Genomic DNA, 14110 nt, shown 5'->3' with positions numbered 1-14110 from the left:
CATTTTGTAATTGCAAGGGGGGGGGTATAAAATCAGTAACTGTTTCCTTTAGGTTTCAGAGTGAGATAGTCTTTAAGAAATAGAAATGAAACACAAGATAGAAATCTCCAACAGGATAAAGATTATTCAAGGTTATTACAAACTTTTCAGGAAATGAAGTATAGGAATTCAGGTTGAGGCACATGTCATACAAGAGGTTAACTGTAAGTAGTAGTTGGGGTGGGAGGATGTTTCAAAGGTGTATGAAAGAGGTAACATAAATTGTATTTTTTAATTCATGAAGCTAGTGAGATTTAGTCCCATCTATGTTTCAATGAATAGTTTTGGTTTTGGATCAGGTTAATAATCTTGGTTTCTTTCCGTCAAGCTTTATTCATTCTAGCTTCTTGGTAGGAACTTCTGAAGGAGGTACACAGTCTCCTGCTACCCTCCAGTGGCTTGTACAGCACAGTGCAAGTCTAATGTTTCAGGAAGCTTGTTCAGGAAAAAAAAGGGGAGGGGAGCAGGTGGAGAGAGCAGTATATACACTGAATCAAATACCCTAAAAGACACATAAACCCCAAAGAACTTTTCTTTTTCCTAACTTTCCATTATTAACCCTACTTTTTGTCGTACTGTTAGCTGGTATCTCCCTAAAGGAGAGAAAGAAATGAATGTTGTTTGGAGACACACCGTAAAAGCATATAGGAGAATGCAACCTGTTGTCACTGGAATACACGTTCTGACTTTACTGGAAGACAGAATTAGGATTATTAATGTATATCTTCTGTAAACTACTTCCTTTGCAACATACCAAGTTTCGTCTGTAATTTTAAAAGAAGCTTCACAAGCATTTAAAATAAAATACATGGTAGTCCATTTTGCCAGGTTTTTCTGGGAGTCAACTGGAGGGATTGAAACCCAGATATCTCTTCTCCCAGCAAGGCTCAGGCTTCAGCCAACAGGCTGAAGTGCTTTGGGTCTTTTCATTGCCTCTGTTTAGGTTGTGTTCTTTGCTGCAAGCTAGCACAGCTTCAGTAGGAGAGGTGAAGGGATATTCTGAGCTTTCTTATTGGGATACATGTTGTTGTGTTGTGTGGATTTGATTGATAACTTCTATAAAAGGTCTTAGGGTTGTTCACAATGTCAGGAAGTATTCTAGCACTCTGGTTCTATGGATGCATAAGATAGTCATGTGGTTGCTTTCATTTGCATGATATTAAGCTGCCTTCATCTGTGATGATTTTGAGCCTGTTCGTAAAGCAGACAGTATTAATGAATCCATGAGTGGTCGCAATAGGATGTACCACAGTGAAGGGGTGCTTCAGAGTAGGCTGGACTTAAACTCTGATGTTTATCAATTTACTTACTAATTTGCAAGTCATTATGAGTCTCCTTCTGTTGCCACTTTTGTTTCTTTCTGTCCTTCCAGAGTATCTTAGGGGTATTAACATATGTTTCCAAGCAAAAATGCATCTGGGCACTTTTGTGTTGTTTTTCTGGTTTTGGTCTCATCTGACACTCTACCCATGGCTTGTCCCAGTGTCATCACCTTGATAGCGGTACAGTTTTCTAGGTCACTGATAAAGATGAGCAAAATGTGATGTAACTTATTCATATCTTACAATTATTTATTGAATGTAGAGAGCCATGAAAATTGCAGAAGTTGCAAAATACAGCAGTGGTGAATTTACCAGGGGTTGAGGAGGCATTATTGTGCTGTGTGACGTGGCAGCAGCTGCCAACCTCACCCATCCAACTCGAGGCTATTTTGAGCCCTGCGCTGCAGAGCGCAAGTAAGAGGGCTTCTACTGCTCAATGTAGTGTTCTCTCATAGCCTTTGCTATGGGCTTTCAAGCAGTTTTTATTTCATATAACTGTGCTGTTTTTATCCCAGCAAATCTGTGCTAACATTAACAGTTAAATTTTAGATATAAGCCTCAAAGATCCTGAAATAGTGACTTGCACTTTTCTGCTCCAGGGCAAATTAAATTGCTGCCTTATCTGCTAATAGATCACTCTTCTAGTAGAGAGTGGCAGCAGTCACAGAGTACTGACTATAGAGCCAAGGTAAAATGTGCAATTAGGACAAGAAAATTACTCTAAAAAATTACTATGGGGTTCTGCTGTTGTTTTCAGCTTGTGCATGATACTAGCTTTTGGAAGTCAGACCAGATTAAAGCACCTTCACCAGGACACCAGTGCAAAGATAATTAAATTTCCTCTTCTGAGCTCAGATGATGACTGGAGTAGAAGAGAACAGGCACTCCAGTTAGGGCTAGGCCAAACAGCCTTGTAAGCACACAGCACAACTCTGTGAGATAATAAGAACTGTAAAGTGCTCCCTACTGCTCTGATTCTCCCTGCATCGGTGTGAGCAGGAATCTTTCCTGCAGTCCTCTTTTCCATTTCCTTTCTCTCTGTTTGGATATAAGATGTATTCTGGACAGTGTTCCAGTTCCATAACCATCTCATCCCTTGTGGTGGCCTCTGCCCTTCCACTCCTAGCAAATTTATCTTTGACGTGATTACAACGTGTGTGGGTGTCATGGACATGCAGGCATGCTATCCTGTGGGGGAAGAAAAGGGGCCAGAGGGAGGAAGCAGAGTCTAGCAGGCCTTGGCTTGCTTTGTGGCTGGATTTGAACATGGCGTGCTGGTAAAAAACCCTGCTTTGGCCTGCTTCCTCTAGCCTCATCCTGTGGTATACTGGTCTAGTAAATCTGTTTAAGTTTGTCAGATTGTGTCTTTATTAACTTGTCCTGCCTGTTGGTCATTTGTTTTGCAATTTTTTTCCCTTCCAAAATATGTAAACTTAGGTTAATGAAACCAACATTTATTTAACTTTAAAATTCCCTACAAGACAGATTATTTGACTGTGTGTTCAGATCAACACTCTTAAGACTTTTGTGTATGTTCCAGAGAGTGAAATGGTTATAGCAACAGCAACAGATGTACATAACAATGAAAATTTAGCACAGAATTTTCTCACCAGTAGAACAAAAGATGTAGTGTAAGAGATGAGATGACAGAACATATCTGTTTAAGAACAAAATTAATCCCTTTTATATTCAACATTGATCTCCTGCAAAGCATCCAAAGCTAAATGAAGGATTAAGGTAGAATCCTTTCTTGCCTTTGTAAAATTCATGTGTCCAAAGGCAACTTTTTCTTCAAAAATAGTGCCTGTTGAAAGGCTTGAATTGAATTTGCATTGCAAAAAGATGAAAGTCTCCAGGTCAAATGCTACGTAACTTCCTAGTGACTGTAATGATAATGCCACAGTCTGTTCTGACCGCTGAATACTACCTACATAAACTACAGTGAATCTAAGGTTCTGGTTTTTGTTTTATTCCCTTTTCTTTATGCCTCTTATTTTTTCCAGACTGCTATTCAAAATCCAGCAAGTTTACTTTACACTTCTAAAAACATGTCCCAGAAACTGAAATATCAACTCTTGTTATATTACTCAGGAAATCTTTCAGTTCTTCTGAAGAGTTATTTGAGCCTTGTGCTCATATGCAAGACAAATTCTGGCAAGGCCTAGAAAATGCTGTAGAGATTTGAGCTTGAGGCAACAGCTCAGAAACATGTGCAGGCTTTAACTGCCAATAAAGAAAGAAGTTTGTTTGGACCAGTATGTACTGCTCTAAAACTGCTAACAGCTGGCAGAAGCACTTCTGAAAGCTGGCCATGTTGCTCATACAGCATTGACATTTTTCAGCTTTTACTGCAGTTGTATTCAATGGAAATCTGACTAGACAGCAAATACTCGTCAGATGATGAGTGGCCGTACTGGTTCAGATTAGGGTCCCATCTAGAATGCAATCTCCAACACTGGCCATACAGAAATATCTACAGAAAAAAGAACAAAAGGGCAAATGTATATAATGTCTTCCCTAAATACTCACAGTTTCAGCTATTTTCTGTCCATAGGATCTCCTGAGCTTCATGAGATATGTCTGTTATCATCACCAGATGTCTCTTTGCTTATGGTATCTTTTTGTATGTAAAACTGTTAAATATTGTGCTGTATCTGAGAGATGTATGGATTTTAAATTTACTATTAGCTATCTGCTTACTCTTAATTGTTTTCTTCTTGCAGCTTTATGTCATGTCTTTGGCTGGTATGCATACTAGCAGATCAACAAGCAGTACTAATTTGATTTGTACTAAGCATAATAAATGTGTAGTTGCATTTCTACTGAATTAGCCAAGGTACAATACAGCAGTAATTAGTTTCATAACAGCCATGGGATAAGATACCTGATCAACCACCAGTTCTACCAGAGCAATGTTACTTCTCAAAAACAACAACAAAACCCCCCAACCAAACAAAAGACCCAAACAAGGAAATCAAATCTAAATTCATACCATCAGAGTAAATTTGTACTTCAGTGCTCTGAAGTGACCAGAACTTTTGATCCGGCCGTAGGTGCCTGGAAACTAGTAAGAACCACAGTCTGGGTATACTGAGGATTTATATAAGCACAGTAGCAGTTTAGCTCTTGCGCTGCTCAGTGCTACTGCTCGGATTCGGTAGCACCGTTCAGTCTTGCATTAACAGGATTGTGGGAGAGGTGGCACTGCTGTATTGCGCTTGGTACTTGTTTCATTCAGGAGACGCTAGTAACTATGGTTTCCAAGATTATTCATCAGAATTGAGGAGGCATTTTGCTTTTAAATGTCATATCCTTTCATCTGTTTTCAAAGGCAAGCATTTTAGTAGAGATGGGTTTTATTTTAAGAAGCGCTGAAAAACGAATGTATTCATAGGCAGGATTAAAAAATCACCTGAAGAATTGCTTGGTTCAAATGCAGAGAGTAACCTCTTTCATCCTAAAATAGCCATAACTTAAGCCAGCATTTAGTGTCATAATTTACAAACGTGTGGCTAGAAGATACTTCCTGGATTACAGAGACTGTTTAACTGCTATCATGTACAAACATTTCCATGTAATCTTCTTTTCAAGTTTATTGATTTTAATCTTCAATGTAAGTGCATTTCTTATATTTTATGGAAAGGCTGTTCCCAAACTACATTCCTCTAATGTTAAGCAACTATTTGAGAATAGGTTAGTATTGCAAGAAAATGTTTGGTTTTTTTAGCTCTCTCATCACCAAAAGTATGCATTAGGTTAAGTTAAAATAAATACTCAGCTTTTTCCTTGTCTATTAACATGTTATGACTCTACTGGAAAGAAATGATTTTAGATGCCATTCAGAAGCAGGCAGAAATAGAACAGAACTCTTCTTCCTAATTCTGCATTCAGTGAATCTGTAAGAATGAGAACATTATGAATGTTATACATGTGCACATACTACTATTCAGGATATTATTAAAATAAAAGGAGTTGTTAGTTTTACTACTGCTTGCTTTTTTGGTGGAAAGAAACAGAATGGTCTAATCAGTTTCTCGTAAAATTTTAAAAGACTGGTTTTTCCTTTCTTCTTCATTTCTTTTTTTTTTATTTTTATTGCAGTGGGAGAAACTACAGATGACAACAAGCGAGAGGAGGAAAATAGTTTGTTCAGTCACATTCCACGTAATTGCTATTACCTGCGTTGTTTGGTCATTGTATGTTTTAATTGATAGAACTGCTGAGGAAATTAAACAAGGCAATGACAATGGTAAGTATCTTTTTATATTCTTCAATCTTGTTGATAATGCAATGGATGGATTTGAAATGCAGCTATGTAACCAGTCACTTTCTGTTCTCAAATAATAGCTCACAAATATGGTTACATCAAATGCTTTAATGCAAAAGTAATGAACACCTCAGTGTTACAAGCTTGTGTTACACCGCTGCGGAGGGATCTCAGCTGTAACCATTACAATAATTTAACTAGCCTGCTGGTTCTTCTTAGCTTAAGCTCCCATTATCTGGGTATTTCTAAAGGTCTGACTAAAAGATGAGTGAAAACCAAGCAGCTCAGTGCAAGTTCAGTTCCCAAAATATCAGTTTATTTATATTACCCACTTGAACTCTATGTCCTGCAAAACAGGATAGAGCCCTTTCATCAAGAAGCTTCCTAATACGGAATTCCAGGAGATGGAGTTCCAGCTGTGTTAGCCCTTAGTGTGGGAACTGAACAGCACAGAAAACCCTTCCTGCATCCTTTCAAACAGAATTTCACTGTGAATGTGATTATTCCAGTTGGGCTTCTCAAGAAAACTCAGACGGGGAAAAGACAGGGAGAGGAGAGAGAGGGAAGATAAGTTCTTAGAAAAGCTTTAGAAACAAATTACTTCTTAATTACCAGTAATAAAACCCTCCCTCTGGATGCCATAAGCACGATTTCAGCCTCATTATGCCTACTGGGTACAGGAACTTTGTAGGACTAATTTATTATTCAGCTAGTACGTTTTATAGCAGAGTAAGTCTATTAACTAAGCAGAAACAGTAAAAAATGGTTTCTTTTAGTTGCCTTAGCTCCCAGATACTGAAAGCCCTTTATATATTGAAATTCAGAACACTGGCTTATTGCTCCAAAATATTCAGTTAAAAGGATAAAATTGAACATTCCAAGGGAAAAATGGATTAGACTTTTCATAATTTCTTAGAAACATTTACTTAGCAAAGTAACAGTCTAACCTGGTGTGATATGCTAGCCTGTATTTTTCTTTCTCTAGTTAGCAGATTAAACATGCCAGATAAGGACATTCAGAAAACAACTTAACCCTTGTGAAGACACATTTTCCCTATCATCTGAGCTTGCCTTTCAGGGATGCTTCTCTCATCCAGTGCTAGTTCTGCTAGTGCCCATTGAACTCTCTCTGTTCTGTCTCTGGTATTCACATTGTAGTCCTTAGTCTAAAGTTTGATCAGAGAGCAGTCATGTTTCTCATTTATTGTTTACAAAACCTGAGAAGTTAAAATAATGATAAATGTATTTGGAAAGGAAATCCACTGGCTATATATGTTACACTTAAAAATGCATGTTTAGCATAAATAGGTTTCTTTTTGCTCTATACTTAACTGTGTGTGTAAAGTATACTGCAAACTGATCTACAGTTTTCCATTTCACATCCACATATGATTTGAGGATATTCAGTCTTAAATGCTACCGAATACTAATAATGATGAGCATGACACTAAAGATGAGGAAAAAGCAGCTTTTCCTTTTTGATCTGAATTGACTTTAAGAATTGGACAGTAGAGAGACAAAGGTCTCTCTACCTTTGTGTTATACTCTGAAGTTAATGCGGAAAACAAAGCAGGCAGAGCTCTGTGCCTTGCTAGTTAGATAAATATTTGATGATATTCCTGAACCCTGTCTTTCTTGCCTATGAGAGGAAAATATGTAACAAGAAGCCTCTGTAAGTTGTCGCAGATGAATATATAATACAAAGTCTTGTTTTGCATTCTTTATAAATGGGTAGCCCTGTTTTTCATCTTGAAAAACTTGCCCTGAGGACAGCACTAGGAATAGCTTTGAAGTTCTATTTATGAGTAAAACATAAATCACACCATTCATTAAAAAGGGGAAGGTATGGGCTGTGCATAAGCTCAATTTACCCAACAAAACAGATAACATGAATATTTATTGTTATACAGAATGTGTAAGAATCATCTTAATCATGCTATGCTCAAAGTATTCGCAGTGTGTATGAAATTCATTGTTTTCCAAATTCAGCGAATGCTTCTCCACCTTAAAAATCGACATAGAGATTCTTCAGAGCTACTTACAACATGCCAAAATAAGTGTTCTTGAGGAAAACTCTTTCACCCCAAAACTTGCTTATTGGGAAAAAAGTACTTTTACAGAATCAAATGTGTGTGTTCTGGAGAGGAAGAAGGCGTACATATAGTTTGCTTTTCTCTCTTTTTTTTTCTTTCATTATCTCTGTTTAAATGGAAAATGCTGGGAAAAGAGTGTGAAAACTGGAACAAAAATCCTTAGAAGCATATTTTGAGAAGGAGAAAAACTAAGTAATATTGTCTGTTAATATTGCATAAAGTTAAAAATCAGTATTTCTTAAAATTATTTAAAGGGAATGGCTTTGTTTTCCCTTATGGAAGCATTTGACACAAATAAGTAAACGTGTAAACCTCTTGATTGGTAAACCTAACCAATAAACCAATTCGGATTGTTCAAAAACTGACATCTTAAATGCAAGTAAGTACTGAGGTCTGCCTCGTGTGTAGCATTTAGTCTTTAAATGTGATGAGGCAATGTGTTAAAGAAGGATAGTAGTTGCTTCTTAGCATTTGAAAAAAGCAGCTGCAATGATATGAATTAACTTAGGATTAGAATGATGTCCTTAATACAACAGTAATTTATTCTGTTAAAGTTGTAAGACTACTTTTAGGCCAATGCAAGTCATCTTAACATTATTCATATTACACCAAGTTCAAATGATCTCTTCTGTAGTTTTTTGGTGTCGGCATCCATAGATTTTTCTGTACATACAAGATTGATGCAAAGAGAAAAATAAGGCCAGATATACTCCAAACTGTAAAGTAGTTACTCTTTTACTACACAAGATATAAATTCTGCTTTTTTTGCTGTGGGTGGGTTCAGGGGGACAGCACAGACAGACTAGCAGGGAAAAGAAAGGGCAAAGAAGGCAGGTCATTCAGCATTTGGAACTCTATCCACTAGATTTGTTACTACACCTTGGCTTCACCATGAATATAAGACCAGCTGAATAACACTATGAATGCAGGTGCTCCACAGGCTGCAGGTATCTTAGTGTCGTGCTTCTAGCAGGATGAAAAAAACCTTATTGTTAAAGATGTGTGTAATATTGCTAGTTATCTCAGTTTTGATACTTACATTTTTACTTAAGCAAACCATAAGCTATGGGGATATTACTAAAGAACAGCAAAATGTTCTATTTCTCAGCTATATCAAGTATAACGATTCTATGATGGCCTTAAATTTCTTATTTAACCAAGTTGTGGTGATATCAGTTGATACTCGGGGTCAGATGTAGTTTCTTTGCTGGCCTTCTGCTTATAAGATAGGAAATAGATGCCGTTTTCTGCTTTCTACATTGGGGCCACAACTGCCCCAATGGCACATGTATATCTGGGAAATCCTAGCAAGCGGTGTTGTTTCAAAAAGTTTTAGTGATAGTCAGTACTTTATATGCATTCTATAACAACAGTAATGAACATAATCCTTCTATTTCAAAGGTGTCCTTGAATGGCCATTTTGGACAAAACTCGTTGTGGTGGCCATTGGATTCACAGGGGGCCTCGTCTTCATGTACGTACAATGTAAGGTTTACGTGCAGCTGTGGCGCAGGTTGAAAGCCTACAATAGAGTGATCTTTGTTCAGAACTGCCCAGACACTGCCAAAAAACTGGAGGAGAAAAACTCTTTGGGCACTCAGAACGCCGATGTCAAGGATGCGGTGGTCGTGCCAGTAGCACACGCAGGTACAAACTCTCAGCTGGCAGCTGAAGAAATGACATCCGAGGTCATGCCAGTTTGACAGAGACAGCATTGTTTCCTCCTTGCAGAATAAGGTGTAGTGTTTTCTACACTACAAATGCTATAAGAGAGTAGAAGTAACTGCATTTTTTTCAGTTAAAAAAAAAACCAACACAAAAACCAGAACCCTGACAAGGAAAACGGATCCAGCAAAGCAACTTGTTACTGTATGGAACGTGACCATTTGTGAAGTAGTTTCTCAAGTAGTCAGCCAAGTGTAGTGAAAGTGCAAGTGTAGAAAGTGCAATAGAGAACAAGTTTAACAGACAATGCCAAACCAATGTGACAAGATGACCTTTTATTTTGAAAAATTGGATAGCTGAGAAAGTAGAAACAGACCTGCTCTAATCATTTTGTTTACAGAAAAGAAAAACCTTTCATCCATTTGTTACTCCTAAGGGTCTTATTTGCTCATTATCTTCTTAAAGATGCACTTCAAAATAATACCAGTCAAGTAATACATGTTAACTGACTAGAAGTATGCAGAGCTGTATCACAGCAAACACTCTCTAAGCCTAAGGGAACACAAGTTCATGCAACTACAGTGGAGCCTGAATATTTTGGCAGCTGTATCAGCTTAAGGATATTTGAAGCATTTGAAGGGTAGCATTGTTTTTTAATATGTCTGAATTTTTGAGAGTAAGGAATTCCAAACAGTACAAACTCATGCCCGTGTAAACTACAGCTTTTTTTAAACTACAGCTGTTAGCAAAATAAGAAAAGGAGAGAGAGAATTTGTAGATTTCCATCTGGAACAGCAGCTCGGCTGTTTACTTTACTCTGTAAGAGTGAATTAGAATTCTCTTTCATAAATTGGATATACAGAGTTTTAAAGCAAAACTGTAAGATAGAAATGCAGTTTACTGCAGAATCACGTAAAATTAAATTGAATACTATTAAAGGTCTGGAAAAGGGTGACAAATAGGGAAGATGGAAGTTTTTTTGGTTTTATTTATTTTTTAAGATTCATGATACAGAAGGGTAGGCGTAAGAGAAAATACATAGATATCTTAAGAGAATTTTAGTTTTTATCTCCCTGTCCTGAACTGACTGAAAAGTAAATCAATGGTTTCTCTCTGCACACAGTAAACTTGAGGTGTTAGAGATTGAGCAGTTCAGCAGTTACTTTTGTGTTTAAGCATTCTCATGTAAAAATGAGGTGTGAATAGCATTAAAAGGTGCAATATAGATAAATGAATGTAGATATAAAACTGTGTCCAACAGGGTGAATTATATAAAGAACCATTTTGTGATTCGTTTTTCATACCTGTGATGTTGACCATCAGGACATGACAGCCAGTATTGACTTGGAATTATATGCAGGCTTGGACAAGTCTGGGGCCTGAACATAACAATAAAAGGTACTTGGACAAGGGAGGAAAAGCAAACAAGCAAATAAAGAACCAGAGAAAAGATGATGAGAGACCACTGGTTCATCCACAGGGGGAAATCTGCCATAACTGGCAGAGAACTTGACAGTCTTTCACAGAAGTCTCGCAGTTTCTAATGGTAAATTTCCTTGTTACACACACAAATTTCTACAATTAAATAACAGAACCATCCCATTCTTGCAATTATCAAGGGTGCTGGGTCTAATAGGTATTAGAATTTATATATTAAGCATTCCTTTGTGAACATGTTTACACTGGCTTTAAGCCTCAGAGCATACCTAAAATAGCAGTTTTATTTGTTACCTGATCATTATGTTCCTTTGCTTTGGAATTGATAATGTTATTTGGCTGTGACAAGTGACTGTCATTTGGCTAGACGGGATACAAAGTCTTGATGCTTGAGTAGGCCCTAAATCCATATTAATATTTGTCCTCAATTGCTCCAGCTGGGTTGGATTAATGTTCAAGTCTAAGTCTTTTCACATAGTGACATTTGCTTTTCATATAAAATAACATTCCAATTATACAGTTGCAGAATTGGAATTATAACAGCTTCTCATTTGTGATACAAGAGTAACCAAATCAATTCTGGGTTTATAATTGTGGAAGAAGCTTCAGAAGGTCTTCAGAAAGCCATGACAGTACCGAGGAATGCCTAGTAACTGCAGGTACTTAAGATATTCTACAAAGGCATGGTTTTCTAAAAGTGTAAGCCTACCTGCTAAAAAGTAAATCTCAAGATATCCAACCTTAGATATTTAAAATTACTAGACGCCTTTAAATGTTTGGATAGATGTTTACAACAAAACCAGATGAATCACAGGAAAATCAACTGAATAGGAGTAATATCATGAAAGATAATTAAGATGTTTCTGAAACAGCAGAAAGTTTCTTACTGACAATCCCTTTATGTTCATTTAAACAAAATTATTCCCTTCTTTAGCTTGCTTGCTCCTTGACTTGCTCTAGCACCACAATCCCACAGAAAGTACTTTATCCCTTATTTCGACAGTTTACTGAAGACTCACTCATACTGTTTGTTTTCTTGAACAAGTATAAATTTCAAATCAAAGACAAAATACTTGAGGCTTTTGAAAGTAAATCTATGGCATCCAACAAGATTATTGCACATTTTTAAAAAATATATCGCAGAGTCAGCAACAGAACACACACCTTGCAAAATCATTTTATACTAATGACCTCAACTTCAGAACACTATTGTGGCGCTCACCACAACCTCTCATGCAACTGAGCTTCCAGTTAAATTTAAGAATGGAGAAAAACCTCAGTTGAAATTCCTCCTATCCCTTTGAAATATTTATTTGTGGGAAAAGACGCAAAATAAGACATTGTCTGCTGAAGTCAGCAGCAATATAGCTTACAGACAGCTTGAAGCACTCTTTAACCTCTTAAAGCATTACAATATTACCCCCTGCATCCCTCTCTTCCTCGGTGCAGTGAATATTCTAGAGCTTTTAGGGATTTCATGCTAGACTGGAATTTGTTTCTTTAGCAGGCTGGGACCTCTTCAAGAGGACAAGCTGCTATTCTTATCAACATGCCTTGGATACAGGTCTGCATGAATAAGGAAGGTGCATGAATATAGACACTAGACAGCTGCTTATCAACCATGCTTTTTCATTCCTACACAAAGCACAACATTCTGTATTAATTTAATGACTACAGGATTCTATGCTGCCAAAGCAGCGTAGTTAAAGTTTTAAGATACATTCTAAGACTTTCTAATGAAGCGCGTAATGATATAGCTAATAAAGATCAGTACAGAACTGCCTGTGTAGCCACAGTGTATCCCAGGCCAATGCACTGAAAGTGGAACTTAGCTGCACTAAGACCCGCAAGAGCGGAATCCTCAGAGCTGCCACTACAGTGAAGAGCTTAATCTGCATTCTTGTTTCAGCAAAGCATTAGTGAAGGTAGGTGAAAGAAAACTGATCTAAGATAAGATCTAGATTTTTTTTAAAGATACTTTCAACCTGTGAACATGCATCTTTCTTTTCCTGATTTTTTAAGTTACCAGCATTATGAAGATTATTTGAAACTGGCAAAAACATACTACTGTTGACTATCATTAGCATTATGAAGCTTCTCAACTAGTCCAATGGTGCCATTCACACACTGCTGTATCTGAAAGCAGTGCTTATTTTTCTGTCCTGTAGAAAAAAGAGTTCTCTCTCCATCACCAGAACAAACTGTTTATAATTTCTAATAATGCAATGAAAGTTACTCTATGATGAAAGTATTTTACTGTGTGTAATATTTGGAACTACAAGTTTGTGTTTCTTGTTTAACTCCCTTCTCTTTTGCAAAAGAAGAATTACATGTTTTTGTGGGTGAACGTGTATTGAAAGACAGAAGGAAAGGGAAACAAAAGTAATATATCTTGCTTATTTGTTGTGAAGAAATTGTATTTGTATTAAACAAATGACCCAAAAGTACTGTAGTGCTCTGCATCTGTCACTTTGTTATACATAGGATCACAAGCTGAACGGCAGTTGGCAACACCACACTATTGTAAGAAAGGTGAACATCATCCTCAGCTGCGTATTTAATACTGATAATCCTGCTGGACTGGAGTGCCTAGTTTTGGGTAGACAGCTCAGCAGAATGCTCAGGAAAGCATGTCACAGTAAAAAACACTTGAAAGAACTATATGGTGGTTTAACTTGCACAACAGAAGACTGAGAGGGGGGATATAGAAGAACAGGCTTCAACTGGATAATGAACTTCCAGAGGAAACCCATTTTTTACATGCACAGCAAAATGGACAGTGGTAGTAGGCTTCAACTGTAGGAGCAGTTGAGGAGGAGAAAAACATTTTAAAAAAACAAGAGCAACACCTTGGGGTAAACTGTTAGTGTTCAACACTAAAAATCTCTGAAGGGGGCTGGACAAACATTAGTTAAATGGTTAAAGCTAATCCTACCATACATTGCCAGAATGAATCAGATGTCTTTTTTTATTATATTAGGATTCTGCTTAGTGAGACTGTCCTTTTCCAAAAACCCTAGAGAATAAATGCTTCTGTATTGAAAAGAAATTTTACATGTTAGCCATATAAAAGAATATGTGATTTGAAGTCACATGTACAAGAAAAAAAAAAGTCCTATCTTGATAAATACACACAACTCAAACCAAACTATAAAATTAGTTTTCTGAAAAGGGTTGTGTCTGCCTTCCTCCTACCATGGTCCTTCATTGTGCACTGGTGAGAGACTGGGCTAAGTTTCAAATCCTCAGTTCTAGCTAAAACAAGTCATCATGTGGCTAAGACTGCT

General features: G+C 37.1%; 1 protein-coding gene across 9 annotated transcripts in view; it reads left to right on the top strand.

The window, feature by feature from the left end:
- The window catches only part of MARCHF1 (membrane associated ring-CH-type finger 1), a 247853-nt gene extending 234583 nt beyond the window's left edge, over positions 1–13270 (top strand). For all 9 annotated transcript variants that reach the window (XM_064510927.1, XM_064510923.1, XM_064510922.1 and 6 more), the window contains 2 exons: positions 5463–5610; positions 9123–13270. In XM_064510927.1, coding sequence (XP_064366997.1) covers positions 5463–5610; positions 9123–9424 — 450 coding nt within the window. In that variant the 3' untranslated portion in view covers positions 9425–13270. The remainder of the gene's footprint in view (positions 1–5462; positions 5611–9122) is intronic.
- The last annotated feature ends 840 nt before the right edge of the window (positions 13271–14110 follow it).

The sequence above is a fragment of the Dromaius novaehollandiae genome, chromosome 4 (assembly GCF_036370855.1).
Source record: "Dromaius novaehollandiae isolate bDroNov1 chromosome 4, bDroNov1.hap1, whole genome shotgun sequence".
Classification (NCBI taxonomy): domain Eukaryota; kingdom Metazoa; phylum Chordata; class Aves; order Casuariiformes; family Dromaiidae; genus Dromaius; species Dromaius novaehollandiae.
This window is presented reverse-complemented; position numbering and strand designations above follow the sequence as displayed.